At 35.7% G+C, this 23,689-nt stretch overlaps 1 protein-coding gene across 1 annotated transcript; it reads left to right on the forward strand.

The window, feature by feature from the left end:
- Positions 1-1,019: 1,019 nt before the first annotated feature.
- On the forward strand, positions 1,020-21,689 carry C1D (C1D nuclear receptor corepressor). Its single transcript, XM_036119287.2, has 5 exons — positions 1,020-1,102; positions 14,665-14,811; positions 15,567-15,633; positions 15,949-16,004; positions 18,677-21,689. Exons 2-5 carry the CDS (start codon positions 14,674-14,676, stop codon positions 18,839-18,841), a joined length of 426 nt encoding a protein of 141 aa, XP_035975180.2. The 5' UTR covers positions 1,020-1,102; positions 14,665-14,673; the 3' UTR covers positions 18,842-21,689.
- Positions 21,690-23,689: the final 2,000 nt, after the last annotated feature.

Genomic DNA, 23,689 nt, shown 5'->3' on the forward strand with positions numbered 1-23,689 from the left:
TGAACCCAAGGAAAGTGAAACCATGGTAAGAGGGAACTACTATACTACATTTCCAATTAACAGTTTTTCCTCTCATATCTGATTGTATTTATTAAAATATAATTTTATGTTTACTGAAACTAATAATGAAAAATCTGTACTTGTATTTTGCCTATTTTTTCCATTTTTCAAGAAATTCATTTTTTAAAAAAAATTTTATTGTTATGTTAATCACCATACATTACATCATTAGTTTTTTGATGTAGTGTTCCGTGATTCATTGTTTGTGTATAACACCCAGTGCTCCATGCAGAACGTGCCCTCTTTAATACCCATCACCAGGCTAACCCATCCTCCCACCCCCTCCCCTCTAGAACCCTCAGTTTGTTTTTCAGAGTCCATCTCTCTCACGGTTCGTCTCCCCCTCCGATTCCCCCCCCTTCAAAGAAATTCATTTTTGCTCTATCTTACAAAAGTATCTTTCAGTGATGAATTATAAAACTAAAGAACTTGTGCTTTAACCACAGATAATTTGGGAGTCCGCTCTAGACGGTTAATTTTGAGGCGGACATCGGGAGTGTAGTAAGAAGCAGGGCCCCTGAGGGGCGCCTGGGTGGCTCAGTGGTTAAGCGTTTGCCTTCCACTCAGGTCATGATCCCGGCATCCCGGGATCGAGCCCCCCACCCGGCTCCCTGCTCGGTGGGAGGCCCGCCTCTCTCTCTCCCACTCTCCCCGCTCTCGCCATGTCTCTGTCAAATAAATAAATTAAAAAAAAAAAAAACCAAAAAAACCCCCCAGGGTCCCGACACCAGTTTAAGCAAAAATAAAAACCTAACAAAGCTTTAGTAACTAACATTTTTTTTTTCTGGTTAAGTACGCCCAACTTGTATCTGGGTGTCCGCAGAATACAAATCTAGTAAAAGGTACCCGCTTCTTGCCCCAAAAGCTTCCACAGGTCTGGCCTGAGGTATTCGAGAGTAGAGGCCCAGGGAAAAGGAGACAGGGGGCGGGGCGAGTCGCGTGAGGTTATCACAGAGCGCCGCCGCCCAGCGGACAGAGCCGGCGCCTCTTTGACGTCACCACCGCCTGCTGTTCCTGGAGACAGGAGTAGAAGGCCCGCGAGGTATTAATCAAAGCTGGGGTTTGAGTTTTTCTCGTGTTTCTGCAAAAGTTCGCTTCTTCTCGGAGTCCCCCTTTTCATCCCCGGGCTGACTGAGGGGAGCGGGTCGGGCTGCGTAGCCTTCGCGAATGCGTTACCTCTCACCTGAGCATTGGGGTTGGAATTGTTGCAGGACCCACACTTCGGCTTGTCCTGCGGCTGCTAGCCGGTTTTGGCTAACCTTGGCCCCTCACCTCTCTCTCCTGGTCTGTCCTTTAGTTTTTTCCTCCACAGCTCCTCCTCTTAAATATTGGGAGGTGGAGGAGAAATTAAATGACTTCACAATTTTCAGCTGCCGTCAAATCTTGTTTAGGGACGAAGGCCAAAGTGTAGGGTGGAGGGGAATAACTTTACTATGTTATCACCGTTTATCATTCACATACGGCCTGCCGCTGCAATATTAGCCCACCTGAGATGGTAGGCTAATTTCGATTTAAAGGTGAAATCTGTAGTTGATAATCTCGACAAAGTTTTTCTTTTTGCCTCAGGAAGGCTAGGTGCGATTCAAACTTCTGTTTAAATTATCTTTAATGTCTTTCTGTTTGTTGACCTCAATTCAATTTTGGCTTGATAAAGGTGTATATGTCCCGCTTATTAATCTCTTTGGACTGTCTGATAATATCCTGAACCGAGAATTAACTGTATACAGTTAATTAATACAGTTGTATTAATTGGATCTGAAAATGTTGGATCCGAAAATTCAGACAATTCCTGTTGAAATTCATAGAACCGTTTGTGATTTGTGGACATGCTAGAACTCTTTGTTTTGTTGAAAGATAAAATAATGTCCGTGTGAACAGTGGTTTTCCAAAATGTTACAGGGTGCTAGCTGCCTTCAAATAGTTAATGTTATAGGTATCACAGGTCAGAGGTGATACAGTTTTTCATAAAACTGCTTTTAATTTTCAAATGGTTCTTTATATGTGTTATCTTAGCTACTGATTCCAAACAGTCGACCCTTCGAGTATGGCTTTGAATAGTCCACATTGGTCACATTTGGTCATTTTCACTTTAGTAAATTAATAACTGTTACCACTAGCTAATGTGTTGAGTGGTAACTGAGCCAAGCACTGTTCTAATAGCTTTACCAATATCATTCATTTAACTTTCACAATCGTCCTATATACGGTTATTATTTTAGAGATGAGAATTTTGTAATAAGTGAATTCCATGGTTTTGGAAGGTAATTTGGCTGCTTCATATCTGTAATTTTGAAAATACTTTGAATTAAACATTAGCATTAAATAATAGAAGTAAATTCATTATAATCTGATGTAATTATTCATCTCAATTTTGAGCAACCTTTTGTAATTTGTATCTTTTTCTATTACCAGACTTTGGGATAAATTTATTTTTTAGAGGTTAACACCTTTAAAAGGAAAAAGTATCTTTTCTCAGGGATTTTACTGTTAGTTTGAAGGAGAATTATAGGTGGCATCAACATGGACTGTCTGCCAAAGGAGCAATATTATTGATAGATTGTTGTATGTGTGTTTCACCATTATTTTCTAAGATAATGCAGTGCGAAAAGGTCATTATGGTAATAGAATTCTGGTGCAACATCTGCAGATGTCTCAAAATTATAAATTGGATTTTTTTCTGGTTTAGTTCATAATTGTCTGTAACTCTACTTAGCATAGGAATGGAAATAGCCCTAGAATGTACCTTATGGTATATTTTTCTTTTGGATCCATGTGGTGACTTCCTAATATCTTTAAGTACAAACTCAAATCTGATATTAGGATTCTCAAAATTTGTCCCCAGTTTACTTTAATTGGTTTTGAAGGGGTAACAAACAGTTACTAAGTACCTAATATGTGGCAAGATGTTATGTTAGTCATGTGCAGATGCAAATGTCATGCAACATAAATCCTGCTTTGAAGGAATAACGTAGAGGATGAATAACCAGTGGAATGTTCTGGGCAGAGGAATGTCATGATCTGATTTAGGTTTTTAACAGGATCACTCTGGCAGCTATGTTAAGAACAGATTGTTGGAGAGTGTGGTAGGCAAAAGCCAGGAGACTAATTAGGAAGGTGTTGTAATAATTCCCATGAGATTATAGTGGCTTCATAGGGTGAAAAGAAGTATGGTGAGAGGCAGTTCAATTTTGGATGCATTTTGTAGGTAAAGCTAACAGATTTGTTTATGGATTGAATGTGGATTGTAAGAGTGAGATAATTTTCAGGGTTTGGGGCTTGAGCAACTTGAAGGGTGGAATTGCCATTAACTAAGATGTGAAAAACTAAGAAAGGAGCAGTTGTGTGGGGGAAGATTAGGAGTTCAGTTATGACATGTTAGGTTTGAGATGTCTGTTAGTCATCCAGGTGGAGATGTTGAGTTTACCAAGTTTGGAGTTCAGTGGGGGGAGTTCATTGTTGGAAAAGAACATTTGGGAGTTGTCAGTGAACAGATGGTACTTAAAATTGTGAGACTGGAGATAATCACCAAAGGAATGAATGTAAACAGAAAAGAAAAGTAGTATAAGACTGAGTCCTTAGGCATTTTAGCCTTTATAGGTTTGGGGAGATGAAAAACCAGCAAAGGAGACAGAATAAATAGCTAGTGTGGGACAATGACAGTTTTGAGAGTCTAGTGTTGTGGAATTCAGGGCTGAGTAGTGTGTTCGTGTTTGTCAAATGCAATGAATGAATGGGTCAAGTAAAATGAGGTTTGACACCTTTGGATTTACCAAGAGACATGAGAAGGAGTATGATTGATGGATATATAATAACTAAGTCTGGAGAACCTTGGGAACAAAGAAGAAGAGATACTTTTGTTTGGAAGCTGTGGGAGCCTTTATAGAGGAGGGGCATTTGATGCTGGTTTAAATAATTAATGTAGACTACGCCCAGAACATAGGGGATGGGGTGTGAGGATGGGGTAATCCAAGCAGAGGGAAGGGCCTTACTTTTTTCCCTTCAAGGCCATACCTCCCAGTCAGTTGTTTTAAGGATGCTTTTCCAAGTTCTTTCCTAGCCATTTCCTTGTTCTGGATAATTATTCTTGCTCTAGGTCTGAAGCAATTCACAAAAGACACAAATTAATGCTAGTTATCCTCAACCAGGTACTCGCTCAGTTCCCTGACAATTCTTTTATTTATCCCTACTCCTCCTAGCACATATTCTACAATGCCATGTAAATGAATAACATTTACTGAGCATTTACTACATGCCAGGCACTAAGGAGTCATTTATTTATTAGATATTTATTTAGCAACTATGACATGCCGCCACGATACTTGGAATGTAATCATGAGCAAAGACTTGCCCTATACCAGGATTATAGTCTAGTGTGGATGATGGGTGTTCATCAAATAATCACAGAAGTATAAAATTACAACAATGACGGAGAAACCAGGACGCTGTGAGACTATAACTAGTGGATGTGACTTGATCTGAGTGATGAGGGAGCTGGGTTAAGCAGGCAAAAAATGGTGGTGACTGGGAGTCCTCACAATTCTAGGAGTTCTAGGCAGAGAACAAGGCCAGAGAGGCTTTTGTACGTGAGAATAGGGAGAAAATGGCCTCATGGTGGCTGGAAAATTTATGTGTAGAGAAGGGAATCTATTCATATGGTTCTTTGAATATAATAGAGCTAAAGAATATAGGTTTGATTTTAGCTGCTAAGTTGGGAGAAATGACATTGGGCATATTTGGGAATAAATTTCAAAATTTCAGATAATTAAAAAATTTACGTATGATATGTAAAAATATATAATTATTATAATATGTTATATTTATTATTGTTTAAAACTCGTAATTCTGAGAGTATAATGTAAAATGTGCTCCTTTACCTTCCTGCTTATTGGTTTCCCAGAAGTAGCCATAGTTAGCAGCTTCTTTTGTATCCTTTAAGAAATTTACATGTATATACAAGTAGGCTTCCACACTCATACATCTTTTTTCTTAAAAACAAATGGGTTGTATTATATATCCTGCTTAGTTTTTGTTCACTTAATATATCTTAAGAATCTGAGCTCTACTTTATACGTTTTCAATGCCTCAGAGTATTTTATTGAATGACTATGTCATAATTTATTTAACCAGTTCTTGTTAATGGACATGTAAATGGTTCTCTGCTTTAAAGTTTCAGTATTTTAAAGAGGGTTACAGTAGATGTCCTTGAACGTTATCTTGTATGAAAATGTACTCTTTGGGAAGTAAAATTGCTTGGTCAAAGAATTTGAACATATATAATTTTGAAGCAAGGTGCCAAATTCCCACCACCCCCCATACTCAGTTTACACTCTAAGAGTGAATGAGAGACTGTTTTTTCTCACCTTTGCCCATATTAGATACTATCAGTCCTTTTAATTTTTGCTTGTTTGGCAGATGAAAAGTGACATCTTGTTTTAGCAATTTATGTTTCTTTGATTATAAGATTGAGTAGCTTTATCTTTATTGGTCATCTGGATTTCCTTTATATGTGAGCTTCTGATTTTCTTTGTTCATTTTTCTTTTGGGTTGTAGGTATTCTTTTTCTTGTTAAGTTGATTTGTAGGGGTTCCTTTTTATGTCTTTGTGTTGCAAACATTTTCCCTAGTTTTACATATGACTTTTGACTTGTGTTAGTTTATTTATTCATTCCTGCATGCATACATTTTTAGGAGGGCCAGATAATGTATAGGACATCAGGATTTTTTTAGAAGGAAATTTTGACATTATTGAAATAATTTGACATTCTGGAATGTCAGCCTTTGTTGGAAATGTTAGTAATATAAACCTCATTTGAGGCCACAGGGTCTGTTTTGTTTTTATAAGCTTTGTTCAGCAACTATCACAGATCTGTTGAGCGCACCCAGTAACCTAGCTTCCCTTTACCCCCAGTTATATTTGGAATTGAAATGGCAGATAATATAGCTGCTTTAGTGTTCTAGACTGTAATTTCTGTTTAGGTGTACCTCAATTTATGAACGGAGTTATATTCTAAATGTTAGGTTTGTGAGTTAGGTATCTAATTTCACTATAGAAATAATGTGCATAGGTTCTTTTTTTAAAGATTTATTTATTTATTTTGAGAGAGAGAGCGTGCGCATGTGAGTGCACAAATGGGAGGGAGGAGCAAAGGGAGAGAATCTTTCAAGCAGACTTCCCGCTGAGTGAGAAGCCCGACAAGGGGCTCGATCCCGCAACCCATGACATCATGATCTAAGCTGAAATCAAGAGTCAGACACTCAACTGACTGAGCCAACCAGGTGCCCCATACATAGTTTTTTTTTTTTTTTTTTTTAAAGATTTTCTTTATTTACTAGAGAGAGAGAGAGTGCACACAAGCAGGGGGAAGGGTAAAGGGAGAGGGAGAAGCAGACTCCCCGCTGAGCAGGGAGCACAATGTGGGGTTCAATCCCAGGACCATGGGATTGTGACCTGAACTGAAGGCAGATGCTTAACCGACTGAGTCACCCAGGCGTCCCCCACCCCGCCCCCCTACATAGGTTCTTATCTCTATTCTCAAAGTATAAGTAATTCATGAAGGCTAGTTTTTTATAAATTGCGAATTCAAGATGTCCTGTAATTGTGCCCCTATGTACTTCAGTATGCATCCTGAAATGATATCATTATATAACTATAATGCCATTTTCAGCTGAATTCTAATTTCATAGCAAAATTATCAATAATCTCTTAGTGTCATCTAACACCTGATCCATATTCAGATTTCTTTGTCTCAAAAATATTTTTTTACACTTGATTTGAATCAAGATCCAAACAAAGTCTACATATTCCATTTGGTTGTTAGCTCTCCCACATCTCCTTAATTTCTTCTTCCTCCTACTTCTCCTCCCTTTTCTTAGTTTTTCTTCATCACATTTTTTGTTACAGAAACCAGGTCAATTGTCCAGTAGAGTATTTCTCATTTCAGATTTGTCTGTTTGCTTTCTTGTGGTGTTAACTTGTTTCTCTATCCTCTGTATTTCCTGTAAAATGGAAGTTAGCTTTAAAGGCTCAATTAGATTCAGAGTCAACTTTTTTGGGAAGTTGGAAATGCTACACAGATGGTGCTGTGTACATCACATTGCTTCACATCAGGAGATTCATAATATGTTTGTGTCCTACTTTCAGTGATGTGAAGATTGATCCCTGGGCTTAAGTAGTGACAGTCTCACTCCTGTGTTGTAAACTTCCCCATCACCCCTTTATCTGTCAGTGATTGTTGCCTGAATCTATAATTTCATTAGGGGTTGCAAAATGGTGATTTTTTTTTTTTTTAATTTGTCATTCCTTCACATTTGTTAGTTGGAATTTGAACTCTAGTTTTATTACTTGGGAACCTGACAATCAGGAATAACAAGGCTATTGTGGGAGAAATTCTGTCAGAACAACAACTTGTAATGCCAGGAATGTACCTTTTCTTGCTGTAGTTCCGGAGGCTTAAAGGAGTGTGATGGTCTTTTTGATGTGACAGCTTGACTAGGCTGCAGCCCCAGATATTCAGTCCAAAACCAATCTAGGTGTTGCTATAAAGGTATTTGTAGGTGTGATTAAAATCTACAAATTAGCTGACTTTAAGTTAGGAGGAATATTCTAGATAATCTGGGTGGGTTTGATTCAATCAGTTGAAAGGCTTTAGAAGCAGAGCTGAGGCTTCCCTGACAAAAAAGAAATTCCACCTGTGGACAGCAACTTCAGCCTGTAGCCAAGACTTCCAGTATGCTCTTCCTTGATGGCCTGCCCTGCAGATTTTGGAATTACTTAGCCAGCCCCCACAGTTGCTTAAGCCAGTTTCTTTCAGTAAATCTCTTCATATATCTCCTATTGGTTTCTTGCAATAAATGTCTTCAAATCTCCTATTGGTTCTCTGCTCTGGGTGAGCCCTGGCTGGTACCAGGAGCAACTCCCCTGATGCCATTCTCTAACAAAATGGGGTGGGGAGTTGTGGTAAGGGTCAGAGAACCTACACTATTTAGGGTGATCATATGATTTATTGCTCAAACTGGGACTTCTGCAAGAGAAATGGGGAGCTGAGTGGATGGCCAGTAGAAACAATAGGCACAAACTAGGATTGTCTTGGGCAGATTGAGACATAGTCATTCTATGTGTCAGCCACTGGGATGGAACATCGGTATGACACAGCCCCTTCAAGGAGCTTGTAGTCAAAGGGAAATTAATTATATCAACAGACAATACCAGATAGTGTTTTAGTGATATGACAGCTTATAGTTGCATTTTTCAGAGAGAATAGGAGGGTGGCACTCAGAGAAGTCCAAAGTTTGAACAAAGTTAAGTGGGAAGAATGGTTAATGTACAGAAAGCCATGTAGGTGAAAGGTGTGAATGAGCGTGGCACATCTGGAAAACTGCCATCATGGCTGCAGCTATAGGATTGGAAGAGGGAGGCAATGGAAGATGAGGTTAGACAAGCAAGGGTCATGTCATAATGGGCCTGGTATCCATACTGAGGGATTGGGGAGCTATTGCAGGATTTTAAGCAGAGGTGTACCATGACTAGAGTATCTTTATAGAAAAATCATATCTTGTAACTTTTCAAAATTGAAAGTGGAAAAAATTGACAGTAGGGAGACTACTCAGAGGCTCTTGAAATGATCTAGTCAGTGAGAGTGGAGGAAAGCTTGTGGTGTAAGGACATTGAAGCCAAATTGATGGGACTGATTGGATCTGGGGTCTGAGGAAGGGGTGCTGGGTGACTCCCAGGTTCCTGATTGGATTGACCTTCCTGAAGTAAGAGAATCATTGGCAGGAGGTAGGGGGATGGCTTCTGTTCTTGTGTGATGCTGTGCACCCCTCCTTTTCTGCCTGTATTATGATTTTCCTTACCAGTGAGAGGAGGGAGGGAGTGGCAGTAACATCCTGTAGAGATTACTAGGGAGGGTTCCCTCCATCTGCGCTTAAATCTTAGCCAGACCTTAGGGATGGAAAGAGGCACATTTTCTCCTGCCCTCTCCTACCTCCACCTCTGCTGCTGGTACTTCAGAAGGAGCAGGTCGAAGGGCGAGAAATACCTATAGACTTTGGGAGAGGGTAAGGAGCAGAGGAGGTTGAGTTCTTTTCTTCTTTCCCTTTGGACATTTTACCATGTACAACTTTGGGCAAGTTATTGACCCTCAAGTAAAGGAGTTAATGTGTATAGAGTACTTAGAATAGTGCCTGGCTCATAGGCAGTGATTTTCAAATGTTTGCTGTTGCTGCTAATACCATACATTTCATGGCTTTATTCTGGGATCTGAGTAGCAAAGGGAACAGAGGGAAGTTTCTGCAGTTCTCTCCTTGTAGATTTTCCTGTGCAAGGAACGAATATTTAGGAACTGTCTATATAAAATGTTAGAAGAAATCATATGAATTGGAGGGAATTTCTGATAATAGAAGAACCATTATTTTGTAGTCTGCCTTGCCTTTATTTTTTTTAGTTAGGAAAAAGGCAAGTGGTTCAGTTCATATTTAATGAGGGTAATTATTCTTACTGCTTTGCTTTCAGTGTTCACCCTAACCCATTTTAACAATAAAACACTGCTTGTTTATTGGGGCTTAGGAACCAGGAATAGTTGTAGGAAAAATCCCCATCATGATTCTGGAGAGGAAAAATATTGTCAATTAGAAAAATTGGATGGAAAAAAATGCACATTTAAATAAAGGCCTTACTGTGTTTTTTATATTTGCAGTATTTGTTAAAAGCCAAAATGCATTGTTAAAATATGCCTTTATTTGAATTTAATGATTTGTTTTTTATTACAATTTTAGTACATGCTTTTTGAAATAACAAAATTTAGGGATGCCTGGGTGGCTCAGTCAGTTAAGCCTTTGACTCTTGATTTCGGCTCATGTCATGATCTCAGGGTTGTGAGATCTAGCCCCAGTTTGGCTCAGTGCTGGGCATGGAGCCTGCTTAAGATTCTCTCACTCCCCCCTGCCCCGGCTAGCACACACATGTTGACTCTCTTAAAAAAAAAAAATTCATGAAGAATGAAGAATTAAAAAATGAGTCTGCTTTGATCCTATTCCCTAATCCCTGCCTCTTCTCAGAAAGAATGTCTCTTTTTTGTGTATCTCTTTCCAGAACTTTTTCTACATATCTTCATATATACAGGTCTTTAAAAACAAATGGCATATGTTAGATACATATTGTTTTATATACAATGTTCTATGAATTTTTTCACCACTTCTCATTGTGTGTTACTACATAAAGATTTACTTATTCGTTTTTAATACTCTTTTGGATGGATGTGCTATAATTTATTTAACTGTTTCCCTATTGATGAATATTTAGATTAGTCTTTCCAATATTTTGTTAGAGTTTTTTCATTCAACAAATGTTTGTTGACTGTCAGGCAGTGCTAGTGAACAAAACACAAAAATTTCTGCTCTAATGTGGCTACATTCTTTTGGAGGTGGCCAGACAGTAAATGAATAAAATAAATATGTCATGCTACTGAGCACTGTGAGGTAGAGAAGGAGATAGGAGTGCTGGAAGTCGGTGGGGGTGGTGGGTGCATTTTAACAAAGGGTGGTCAGGAAAGGATTACCTATAGGTGACGTTTGAGTAGAGATCTGGTGAAGGTGAAGTAATGAACTCTGAAGCTCTTGGTGCAGGAGAAGCATTCTAGGAAGGGAAGAACAAAGGTCCTGAGGTAGGGGCATGCCCAATGTGAAGGGGAAGAGCAATGAGGCCATTATGGCTGGAGAGTCAAGGACCATTCTGTAATTTTAGGTCTGAACAGTTGGAAAGGTAGAGTTGGAAAGACTATAGCAGGCAAGATTTTGGTTTGGGCACATTACATTTGAGAATCTATTAACATCCAACCAGAGAGGTATTGAGTAAGCAGTTGGAAATGTGATTTGGAGTTCATGGGGAGGTCAGAGTTGGAGATAAAGACCTGGGAGTCATCAGTATATTAATGTAATTTAAAGTCCTGAGTTCACTTAGGGAGTAAATTGGAGGGGAAAAAAGAATCAAGGACAGCCTGTGGGCATATCAAGGGTAAGAGGCTGAGGATATGAAAAGGATGCAGCAAAGGAGACCAAGAAAGCAGCCATGAGGTAGGAGGGAAACCAAGAAAATGTGATGCCCTGGAAACTAAAGGAAGGGAGTGAACAATGTCAAGTGATGAGAACTGAGAATTGACCATAGAATTTAACAGTGTGACTGTGTGGGTGACCTTGACAAGAGCAATTTTGAGTGAGAAGGAGGGGACCTGGTTGTAGCAGATTCAAGAAAGAATGGAAGGAGAGGAATTGGGACTGTTCGTATAAGCACGTCTTTCAAGGGTTGGAAAATGGTTTTTTTTTCTGGAGGGGATATGAAGTCAAGATGTTTCTTTTGTTTTCAAAGATGGAGAAATAAAATGTGGTAAGCTTATGGTTAATGATAGAGCAGAAGGAAAAACTGATGCAAGAGAAAGTGGGAGAGATTGAGAGAAGAGTTCAAGGTGTCCATTTTAATAAATTTGTATGTATGTATGTATACAAGGATTTCTGTAAGCTAGATTCTTAAGACTTCCTGAGTCAAAGGGTATGTACATTTAAAAAATCTATACCAATTTATATTCCACCTTCATTGTATACCCTTGCCAACATTGAACTTTGCTAATCTTTAAAATTATTGCCATTCTGATGGGAGATATCTATATTATTTTAATTTGTAGGAATTCTTTATATAATCTAATTCTTTATTATATTTTGGTAAATATTTTTCCCAGGCTGTTTCTTGCCTTTTAACTTTGCTTATGGCATACTTTTACCATGTAGATTTTTTTTTTCTTTCAGTTTTTATGTAGTTAAGTCTGTCACTCATTGCCTTTTATAGCATTTGGGTTTCATATGGATTATATAAATATTTTAATAATCTTTTAATGTGTTTATACATTTACCTTTTTAATTCATCTGCAGTTTATTTTTGTGTATGTTATGACATAGGTATCTCAGTTTTTCATCTTTTTCTGTGTTCTTAAACAGTTAAATACTATAAGAATTAATTGTTTCTTTTTTTTTTTTTTTAAATATTTTATTATTTATTTGACAGAGAGAGACACAGCGAGAGAGGGAACACAAGCAGGGGGAGTGGGAGAGGGAGAAGCGGGCTTCCCGCGGAGCAGGGAGCCTGATGCAGGGCTCGATCCCAGGACCCCGGGACCATGACCTGAGCCGAAGGCAGACGCTTAACGACTGAGCCACCCAGGCGCCCAAGAATTAATTGTTTCTTAAAGATTTGAAAGAAATTACCTGTATCTTCTAGACTTGGAGCCTTTTTGGAGGGTAGATCTTTGACCTTAAAATTTTTTTCTGTGGTTAATCTATTTGTTTTACATACTTCTTTTAGGTTAATTTTGGTAATTTTTTCCCCCTGAGCACCTCGTTCTTTTCATCCAGATTTTCAAATTTATTGGCTTAAAATTCTACATAAGGAGAAGAAACACTTAAGTCTTCCCCATATTTGCAGTATATCCCTTGTACTTACACCTTTATCTGGGCAGCAGCTGCTGGAGCCTTCCAAGATCTAGAGATTTTGGTTTAGCTGTTTCCAGCCCTCATGCCCCAGTTCTTAGTGCCCTTCATCTTGGAGTTAGTCATACATTCACCTTCTCTTTTGTTTGTGGGGGATTGCAGGCTCCTTGGCTCTCTTTCCTATCACGCTGATCCCATTTGCTCTTTAGCTTACAAAAATTTGTGCTGTTGAGGTCTGCTGATGGATACATGCCCTTTTTGGTTTCCAACATTACTATGGACTTATTTTTGGATTTCTTTTGTCATTTGGAGAGATTTTGGGAGGGATGAGAGGCAAATACATATTTTTAGTTAGCCTTTTGAAATAGGAAGTCACAATTCCTTCCTGTGTGGTTTTCTTTTATCAGGTCCTTTGTTCAATTGCTGGTTGCACAGTAGTTAGATAGTAACTTTATAGCCCAAGTAGTGATAGCCAGATAGACTTCACTTTTCTTTTTTTTTAATGAAACCAGATGACTCAGCAGAATGTACTTGTTGAATAGAAATGTTGACACATTGTCAATAAATATTCCAATAGTACTTTTTAAAGTTAAGTGACATAGTCGTAACATTTAGAATTATAAGGGACTTTACAGATCATTAGACCAACTGCCTTATTTTATGCATGAAATATTTGAGGCCCAGAGACTTTCAGTGATTTATCTAAGGTGACAAAGTCGGTGATCAAGCAAGACAGAAAGCCCAAGTTTCTTTACTTCAGTTCTACTATGCTTTGCTATTTTACACATTGTTGGTTGTTCTACTTAGCTTTGTAATGAAAGAGGTATTTTAAGCTAATATATATTTTTTAAACCTACAGATGGTACGTATGGCTTGGAATTGCTTCTGAAAATTTGGTCTTAGATATCATATTAAATATGTTGGTGTGGATTTTGGTTTTTCTCACACAGATAATATGTATTATGATATAAATGTGAATTTTATTTTAATTAATTTATTTATTTTTAAAAGATTTTATTTATTTATTTTACAGAGAGAGAGAGAGAGACAGTGAGAGAGGGAACACAGTAGGGGGAGTGGGAGAGGGAGAAGCAGGCCTCCCGCCGAGCAGGGAGCCCAATGGAGGGCTCGATCCCAGGACCCTGGGATCATGACCTGAGCCGAAGGCAGACGCTTAACGGCTGAGCCACCCAGGCGCCCCATAAATGTGAATTTTAAAAGAATGGGCTGTCAAGATACACTCTAGCCTAAATGAAAATCATATCGTTTATTTCTCCCAAGTTTCCTCTTTCCTGCTGGTAGACTTTATGTGATTTATGGACTCTCTGAATTTGTTATTACTATTTTAAAGAGGCTTAAAGAATATATATAAATGTAAATATAGGCTTAAAAATGATTTTAGTGATAGTCATAAGCTATTTCAGACCTAGGTTTTCTAATTTTTTAGTTTAATATACCATGCTGCTAGATCAACACCTAAATTAGTTAATTAATTAATTTATAGATTTTATTTATTTATTTGACAGAGAGAGATATCTAGAGTAGGAACACAAGCAGGGGGAGTGGGAGAGGGAGAAGCAGCCTTCCCAAGGAGCAGGACCCTGGGATCATGACCGGAGCCGAAGGCAGACGCTTAACGACTGAGCCACCCAGGCGCCCCTCAACACCTAAATTTAGAAGGGCTAAAATTTTTCAAAGTTTTTCAAAGAAAGAGCTTATTATTTTTTCAACAAGCATAAGGGATAGGATATACTCATTGTACTTTCATAGCTTTGGTTGGTCTTTAATTTCAACAGGTTTTTTGTTTTTTTTTGAAAGTTTTTAAAATGTGGGATTTTGATTATTGATAATCCATGTTTGGTCTTTGTTCTTGAAAGGCATTGAGGCTCTGATACGTGTAGCATTAGTGGACTTGGGTGGGTTCTCTTCTCCCCCTGCCACCTTGAACAATTTGAGGATGGAAAGTGAATGTAGTTGCTCTAGAATTATATTTTAAGATTTGTATAGTTATCTTTAGGTTTTAACTCTTTTAGTACTTTTTAAATGCATAATATAACCTATTGATTTTGTTTTTGTAAACTAAAGAGCAATCTCTTGTCTTCCATGAATTCTAAAAAATTTTTTTTTCCAGTTGGTCATAATGGCAGGTGAAGAAATTAATGAAGACTATCCAGTAGAAATTCATGAGTATTTGTCAACATTTGAGAATTCCATTGGTGCTGTGGATGAGATGCTGAAGACCATGATGTCTGTTTCTAGAAATGAGTTGTTGCAGAAGGTATTTTAAAAATGTAATTTCTAAAAATGTAATTCATAAAACAGAGTGCTATGTTATGAAAATATAGAAGATACAGATTAATGACATATGCTCCTTTTCCCCTTAATTTCAATTTTATAAGTGTTTGGGTATTTTTAGGGGGAAAAAACAAAACAGAACTCCAACCTTAGGAAATACTTCCTAACTATATTTTTATTTTGACTTGGTTTTGAGAAAAAAGGAGCTCTCAACAACATTCTTTTTGACAGACTCTATCTTTGACCTTTTAAATATTACAATGATGTTATCAGGGTTTCTGGAAACCCTATAGGACAAAAAGAGTAAATTGACTTTGACAGTCTAAAACAAATCTCATTATGTTTCTTCTGTCTTTGGTATTGCCTAAGCCTTTTAGCCTGCCTCTTATACATAAATGCATCATGTACAGTGTTTATATTGATAAATTACTTTTGACATACAAAACCCAGATCGTAACTCCTGAAATTAAAATAATTGAAAAGAATTTTGCTTGGATTATACATTCCTTGTCTAAGTAAAGTTGATACCCTGAAGTGAAAATTTGTGGGCAAAAATCACTGGTTAACAAAACTTTTTCTTTTTGCAAATTATTTCAGGATCATTTGGTTATTGGATTATAGGAAGGGAAAGAAACATCTCTTTGATACATTGTATTTGGTGAAAGTTTAAAATAATGTGATGGTGCTCAGAATTTGTATGTCTTTTTTCTTTCTCTCTCTCTCTTTTTTTTTTTATAGTTGGACCCCCTTGAGCAAGCCAAAGTGGATTTAGTTTCTGCTTACACATTAAATTCAATGTTTTGGGGTATGTATATTAATTTGGAGTTAATTAGCAACTTATTTATTGTGTCAAAGGTGATTTATTTTTTAAATGCTAGCACTTTATATACAGTTATACTTTATGGCAATTTTAATAGTCAGATATTTATTTCTTTTAAGTCAGAATACCAGATATCCATGAGGCACATAAAAATTTAATAATACATAGAGGTTGAATAATTTAAGATTTAATTAATCATTTTTTGTGACATTTCTTTTTTGTGAGTAACTAGAGTTTCTTTAATTAATGCTCTTAATTAATATATATGCCATTTTATTCCATGAAATCTTTGTCTTGTAGTTTATTTGGCAACTCAGGGAGTTAATCCTAAGGAACATCCAGTAAAGCAGGAATTGGTAAGATTGCAGTGGATTTTTTATTTGACTCTTTGTTTGTTGTGGTATTCCTGAAGTCAAAGTCACAGTACCTTTATCATACTAATTATGGAGAACAAAATTACTTAGAGTCCAGCTTATGAAAGTGAGCCAGATTTCCTTATGTCTTTTCCTTACCTTTGTCAAAGAAATGGTGTTCCATATATTATATAAATCTCTGGATGGGAAAATGTTACAATTCAAGTAATTATTTATAACTTCCATATTATTTTTTCTATAAATTCTTGAAATCCTGTTCATCTCTACAGCTGCATTTTTTTTTTTTTTTTTAAACTCTTACACAATTCTTAAAAGTATATTCTAGTTGATTTACTAGCAAAGACGGGAAAGTTTCTCCCCCACTTTTCAATTCTTCCATTAATTCATTTTCTCAGCAGTAAAGAATCCAGTTCAGCAACAAAGCTAAAAGCTTTTTTGGCACCAGTTGTATGTGTACTGTCCAGTAATTCTGCATTAGTGACATATTTACAACCTGTAATAAATCTTCTAGGTTTGTCTTTGTATTCCATTTAGATGTATAAGTACAGTATATAAGGTCGGGTATCTTGGAGTTTTTGCTGACTTCAAAAATTAAATCATTCAATATGAAAGAAAAAATTAGAAATCTAACTTACAGTTACCTTCTTGACTTGGCTTTATGAATAAGAATGTTAATAAATTTATTCTTTGTGTTTATAAGTTATAAGGTAAATATGTGAAATACACTTGACACTGTATTATTATTCTCAAGTCTTATGGTGGTTGATATGTATGTTATTTTCAACTTAGTAGAATACTTGGTCATTTATTTATAAAAAAATGAGTAAACCAGGTATCTTGTCTTCATTTTATAAATATATGGACTAAGGCATTGTCTTCTTTTAAAGTTCTTGGGGGAAAAACAAATTTATTTTTAAATACAGAAATTGTGAAAAATACTTAAAGCAAAAATGTAAAACAATATGAGGCACAGATCTTGATTTGACCGGTGATACTGACTTTAAAATCTTAAGAAGTGTGCCCTGTATCATCTGTTTTCAACTTTCTAATATGGACTTTACATTTATAAGGTTTCTCATTTTTCCTTTAATACAAACTTATTTGTAGTGTCTTAATACTTGATTCTGTCATTGGAAATGGATAAAATCATCATGTGTCTTTTTTCTCTGTCAGAACCCACTTTATGGAGGAGTACATTCATATTCTGGACGATGGTTGGCACATAAAAAGCGTACATAAACCCATTCCCCTTTTCTGACCTTGTGACAGACATCACTAATTGATCACAGAGTTAGTGTGTGAGAGGAAACCTATTTGTCATATATATCATGAATGGGGAAAGGCATTGAAAATAGTCAATTTATTTATTCAACAAATAATTGCGTGCCTACTGGAAGCCAGGCATTATATCCAAGTGAGATGATTCCTCTGTGAATAAAGCTGATAAATACCACTACCCTTGTGGCAGATGCCAGACTATCTAGTGGAGGGAGACAAGCAATTAACATGAACAAATAATAAATACATATAGATATATAGTATGTTAGAAAGTTATATGTTATGGGAAAAAAGAATAGCATAGGTTGAGGGGGATTGGAGTGCTTGAGTAGGATTGCCATTTTAAATGGTAAAGGCAGGGCCTATTAACAAGGTTAACATTTGAGCCAGCTGGAAGGGAGAGAGGGAGTGGCTATGTGGATATTTGAGGAAGATCATTCCAGGCAAGGCTGGGTGGGTGTGTGTTGGGAGGACTTGGGCTTTTACTCCAAGGGAAGTAGAGAGCCATGAGAGGATTTTGAGCAGAGTTGTCAGCCTTTCACAATTAAAAAGTTCTAGGGGTCTGCATTTTTCTGAGTATATTTCTATAACTATTTTGATTATTTTAATGAAACTTGCTTTTTATCAGTGATCAATCATTTACTATGCTATTTTACGGATCTCATCCCCTTTATTTCTCCAGTGAAAGTATAAAATAGCCCTTTATTCTGATTAATGGTCTCAGAGGATTCGAAGTGGTATGGCAACCTTATTATGTTCCTCACCTTGTAAAGTCTGATTAGAATTGATTAGAAATATAGAAACTATATTTCATTAGAAAGTATCATGTGCTTATCAATCAAAACTATGAAATTGAACAAAAAATCTTGTATTTTCATTTTGCTTATTTTAATTGTGATACTAGAAGGTAAAATAAAAAAATAGTTAAATACTACTTTTTCCATTTCCTGTTTAGAAAAGTTTCAAGAGAGTTTAATTTGTATGTTGCATACAAGTATATGAGAGCTCTATTTTAGATTATAGACTTCAGATACAAAAGAGTTCTTATGTGGATTTAGGTTAATGTTAAATTAAAAAATATATAACTACATATGAACAATTCAGTGTTTATCTCTGTAGTAATGTCTTAGTCTAGTTCTTCCCCTTTTGAAACACTCCAAATACTTCTGAAATGACTTTTTAATGTCTATGCCCCCCAGACTGTGAACTCCAGAAGAGCATGGAACATGTTTATCCTATTCACTTGCACTTACTAGCACCACTCAATAGGCAATAAATACATATCTGTTGAATTTAACTGAGGTATAGTATAATAAAGCTTAGTGGTGGTGAACAGCTTAGTAAATCTATTGCCTTTTTTTTTTTTTATCTTTAAGGAAAGAATCAGAATATACATGAACAGAGTCAAGGAAATAACAGACAAGAAAAAGGCTGGCAAGCTGGACAGAGGTGCAGCTTCAAGATTTGTGAAAAATGCCCTTTGGGAACCAAAACCTAAAAATGCATCCAAAGTTGCCAATAAAGGAAAAAGTAAAAATTAACCCTTTGGTTTTGATGTACACATATTATAAAAGTACATCACTTTTACTGTTTTCCACAAAATAGATGATTATGTGGCATTGCAAGGTTTAAATGTATTTGTTATTGAATCCATATATAAAATTTACATTTTAAATTTGTAATGCTAAATATTCTTTCCCCTAGAAAGATTAAGTTATCTTTATTGATTTTCCTATAGGACACAATGAGGTTTTTAACATTGTGATATATTTTATATTTATAGTTTATCATCTCTCTTGACAAGACTCTTATTTCCTTATACAGGTCAATCTTTCAAGTACCATTTTATAAGCAACTATGAAATTTAAGTTAAATGTTCTTTGTAAACATTTGTCTATTTTAAATGAATGACTTTATGAAGTATGCTATCTGAAGGCTAAAGTTATAAATACATCTGTTTTCACTATATAATATTAAGAAAGAATGAAATGACTTAAATGCCCATTTCTTTCCTATGTAGCTACTTCATCATGTTTTCATGATTTTGGGAATTACTGCTTTTTTGATATTTGAAGTATGAAATTAAGACTTTAAGGTTATATTTTAATTCTTGGCAATTTGCCTCTATGTCCCATTTAAGGTAAAATATATTCTCATTAGCTTTAGATGGGAAATGAGGCTGTATATTGATGGCTGAATTTTGGCATAATGGCTATACCCTATCAATAAAGGCTGTAAAGGTTGTATAGATGACTGTTTATTTTTCTCTTTTGTGTAAATTTGCCCTTGAAATTAGGAAGATAGGTTTTAGAGATTATTAGGAATAGAGGAACTCGAGTTTTTGTTGCTTATGCATCATGCCTATAGATCTTCTGGCCTCATTTTTTCACATTTTTTGATTACATGGTTTTGAGGTGGCATCAAGTACATACAAGTATTTTGGAACAACTTTCTTTGTTTATGTAATGCCACAGTTAAGGAGAGGACAAGTCCAAAGGAGATTATATTGTGTTTAAATTCTGATTTATTTTTTCAGAATATTTGTTACAGAGAATTCTACATATTAAAAATTTTTTTTAATGTCTAAGTCCTTGAATTTTAATTATATGCTCTTAATGCTTTCAGTCTTTGAATCCACATATCCACATCATTATGTATAGGAATGCCAAGTACAGTAAAGTACTTTAATTTTTGAAAAAGAAGTTGTTAAAATTTTCTATGTGATTAATTCTCCATAAGTAACCTTGAATAAATGGATTTCCTGATTTATGGTAGAAGATATTGGAAATGGTCTTAAAATGTAATGGATTTTGTAAAGCATGTTGAACTCTTTCTATGACACATGAAGAGGAAGTCACTGACAGATGCTGAGTCTTCTGGCTCAGATGTCAGACAATTTTTGAAGTGGAAGAACATTTATAGTTACTTCATTACTTTTTTTACCCTCATCCTCTCAAATTTCTAGCTTTTTTAAAAAGTAACTTCTTCATGAGAGAAATAAATGTTATTATGAACAAGTGTAGTGTACATGTGTTATTTATTACAAAGAAACTTACAACTTGCATTTCTGTATATTTTCTAATTTCATAAAGAAAAAAATGAAAAATGTCATACAGTTGCAGAAAATCATTAGCCAAGTTACGGGTTTGTGAAAGTCCAACTCTAAATTCTGTTAAATTGGAGTTTCTTAGTGAATAATTCTTTCAGTGTTTTATTAATAGAAATAAAAAACAGTTGAGTGTATTCCCTTTTATAATGTAGAATTTGAAATACATATTACCTGGCACATAATAAGGAACTGAATGGTAGTAGTGCAGTGGGTGCTCATTTTTGTTGTTGTTTATTCATTCCACAAATATTTAATGACATTTACATTGCCAACTACTACTCAGGTTCCAAGGAAGACAACTCTAGCCTTTATTCTATTTTTATAAAGCGTTATGAAAAAAGTAGTCTTTTTGTTCACTTCAGTTTTTCAGAGTTACTAGAAAATTTATGACAAATTGTGCTCATTAACCTTAGTCAGAACCATAAAGGGTGATGGGTTGATCTATTTGACTGTGGTATAGTTATTGTTAACATAGTTTTTTCCAAATGACAGTCTGCTCTAAGTTTAGATGTTAATCACATCTTTTATTAATCTCTTTGGGAATTAACAAGTTGGAGAGGTTATAGCTATAGATATTTTTAAGATTAGAATTATAGACTATTAATCTAATACTAAATAATGAGATTTTGTCTTTTAATACTATTTTAAGTACAATTTTCTTGTTCAAAATTGCAGGATGGGAATTCATTTTAGTAAAGTAGAATATGTTAAGAGGAAAATTGAAGGTTGAATTATGGTTTACATTCCTGGAATTAGGAGGTTATGTCAAGTTGATTGGTTTTTAAGATACCCTACAGATTAAAAAATTGTTCTACTTAGCTATTAGAAGTGGATTGGTATTATTTCTAAATAAGACTTTTAAAATTGACTAGAAATGTAGGAAATGCTTCAAAAATGGACAATGTATTGAATATAGATACTAATTTCTTAAGTAGGTGATTGGAGAAAAAGATGCTCTAGGAATCATTCGGTTTATGATATAGTTAAACTATAATTTTATGCAGTAAATTATTAGAAACTCTGGCTTTACAAAGTGACATTAACTGAGAAAGATTTGAACAGTGATTCTGACTGTCATGTAATAGCTAAGTTTGGTATATAAAGGGAAGAAAAAGAAGCCCTTGGCATCTCATTTTCTTCCCTCATAGCATAGTTCATAAACTTGCCCTTGCCCAAATATATTCAATGGCTCCTTTACCAAATGACCTTGGTAGCAACCTATTTTATATAAATGTGATCTGAATGTACTTTACTAATAAAAACATTTCCTTTTCTCTGTATCCTGGTCTAAAACTCATTCGGTTTTGGAAATATAAACTACATTTTGTTTATTTTGTATATTAGCATTTTATAGTTGTCATTAACAATTATGTTAGGGGGAAAAGTATACAGGACTTCATAGTAGAATTCTGTAGATTTGTTCTACTTTGTTAATTTGCTATTATATTGCTTGTGAGCAGGATTTCAAGAAAATGCTTTGAATGTTTTTGGCTAGCAGATATGTTTTCCAATCTGAGTGAGCTGTCATAGAGTACTCTTTGGAGCAGCCACCCTCTGACTTGATGTGCCTTTTAAAAGTGTTTATTTTATGGCATAATTTTTAATATAGCCAGGAAGGATTAGTAAAGTTATCTAGAAAAGGGGATAGCTATAGTGATCTCTATTGGCAATTGAGGTTTAATTTTAATTCTGTCCCCCCCCTCAAAAGGCCAAAACCCAAAACCAATCTAGCTCTGTATTATTCTTCTGTTCATAAAAGGTTGAGAAAAAAATGCTAGCTCCCTCCCCTCCCCCCCATAAAGCTTGAAGTTTAGCAAATGTATTGTGGCAGAATAACTGCATGCAAGATGTCAATTTTGTAAAGTGATTTATTTTAGACTGTGTACAGAATTTGATGGTGGGGAAAAACAAGCTTTTATAAATTAAACATTTAAGAGACTTTTTTTTTTTTATTTGCTTTCAGTTTAGTGTTGCCTTTTAGGTGCACCATTTCAGTTTGGCAGCTACAATAAATGACTGAAGGAAATTGAAGATGATAATTCAACATTTCAAGATGCTTCTGCTGAAATGAATGTAGACCTATCCAGGTTTATTTAAAGTTTATAGTAATACGGTTTTTTAAAGCCAAGTACCCAGGAAATGCTATGATTTGAATGAGATGATTAGAAGAAATAGAAAAGAATACTTTCAATCCCTTGTTATGTGGGTATTGAGAGTCTATGTTGAAAATGTTAGTGTAAAAAGAATAGAGGCTTGTTATGTACAATTTACTGTAGTGTGTACAATTCATCTTGGATCTTGTCCAAAGAGGTTTAGTTATTAAATAGCAGAAGAATTATTGTAACACGGAATCACCTGATTTAGTGCTACAGGAATGGATTACCCATAAACGGTACTGTAATGTATCTGGTTGATACTGTTTCATTTAGTGACCTTTGCTCTCTCTCTCTAATAACGCATTCCATGACTTATTTAAATCGAAATCATTTACTACCCTATTTCTGATACTTTCTTTTCTACTATCATTCCCTTAAGAAAGAAATCATTAAAAATATGTATAATAGTGGCTGGGTTTTATGGGTTTTGACATTTTTGATTTTTAACATTTGTGATTTTGACTACGAGTGACCTTAGAAGTCCATGGGGTATATGGTAGTTTGCTATTTTGCCAAGGCATAATCCTAATTCCCGCTAAATGCCATGCAGAATGGCATTACTCAGCTAATGATGTGGCCTAGCAAGCCTCTCAGCAGCCAGTTTCTTCCTTCACAGTCTCATGCATTTATTCACTCATTCATTCCACAAATATTTATTGAGTCTCTCCTGTGTGCCAGGTTCTATTATAGGCATGGGAAATTCAGCTGTTATCCAGACAATATGTAGTGGTTGGAAGATGTCAAACTTTATCATGTGAAAATGGCTGCTATGGGTTGAATTGTTCTCCTCCAAAATGCATATGTTGAAGTCCTAACTCTCAATACCTTGTCATGTAACTCAGAAATAGGGTCAATGTGGATGTAGGTAGTGAAGATGAAGTCATTAGGGTGGGCCCTAATCCAATATGATGGGTGTCCTCATAATAAGGGGAAATTTGAACATAGACCTGCACAGGGAGAGCATCAGATGAAGATGAAGGCTGAGATCAGGATGATGATTTTATAAGCCTAGGAACGCCAAAGATTGCTTGCAAACCACCAGAAGCTAAGTGAGAGGCGCAGAACAGATTCTCACAGCCCTCGGAAGGAACAAACCGTGCCAACACTGTGATGTTGTATTTGTA

Source organism: Halichoerus grypus, chromosome 10, assembly GCF_964656455.1.
Source record: "Halichoerus grypus chromosome 10, mHalGry1.hap1.1, whole genome shotgun sequence".
NCBI lineage: Eukaryota > Metazoa > Chordata > Mammalia > Carnivora > Phocidae > Halichoerus > Halichoerus grypus.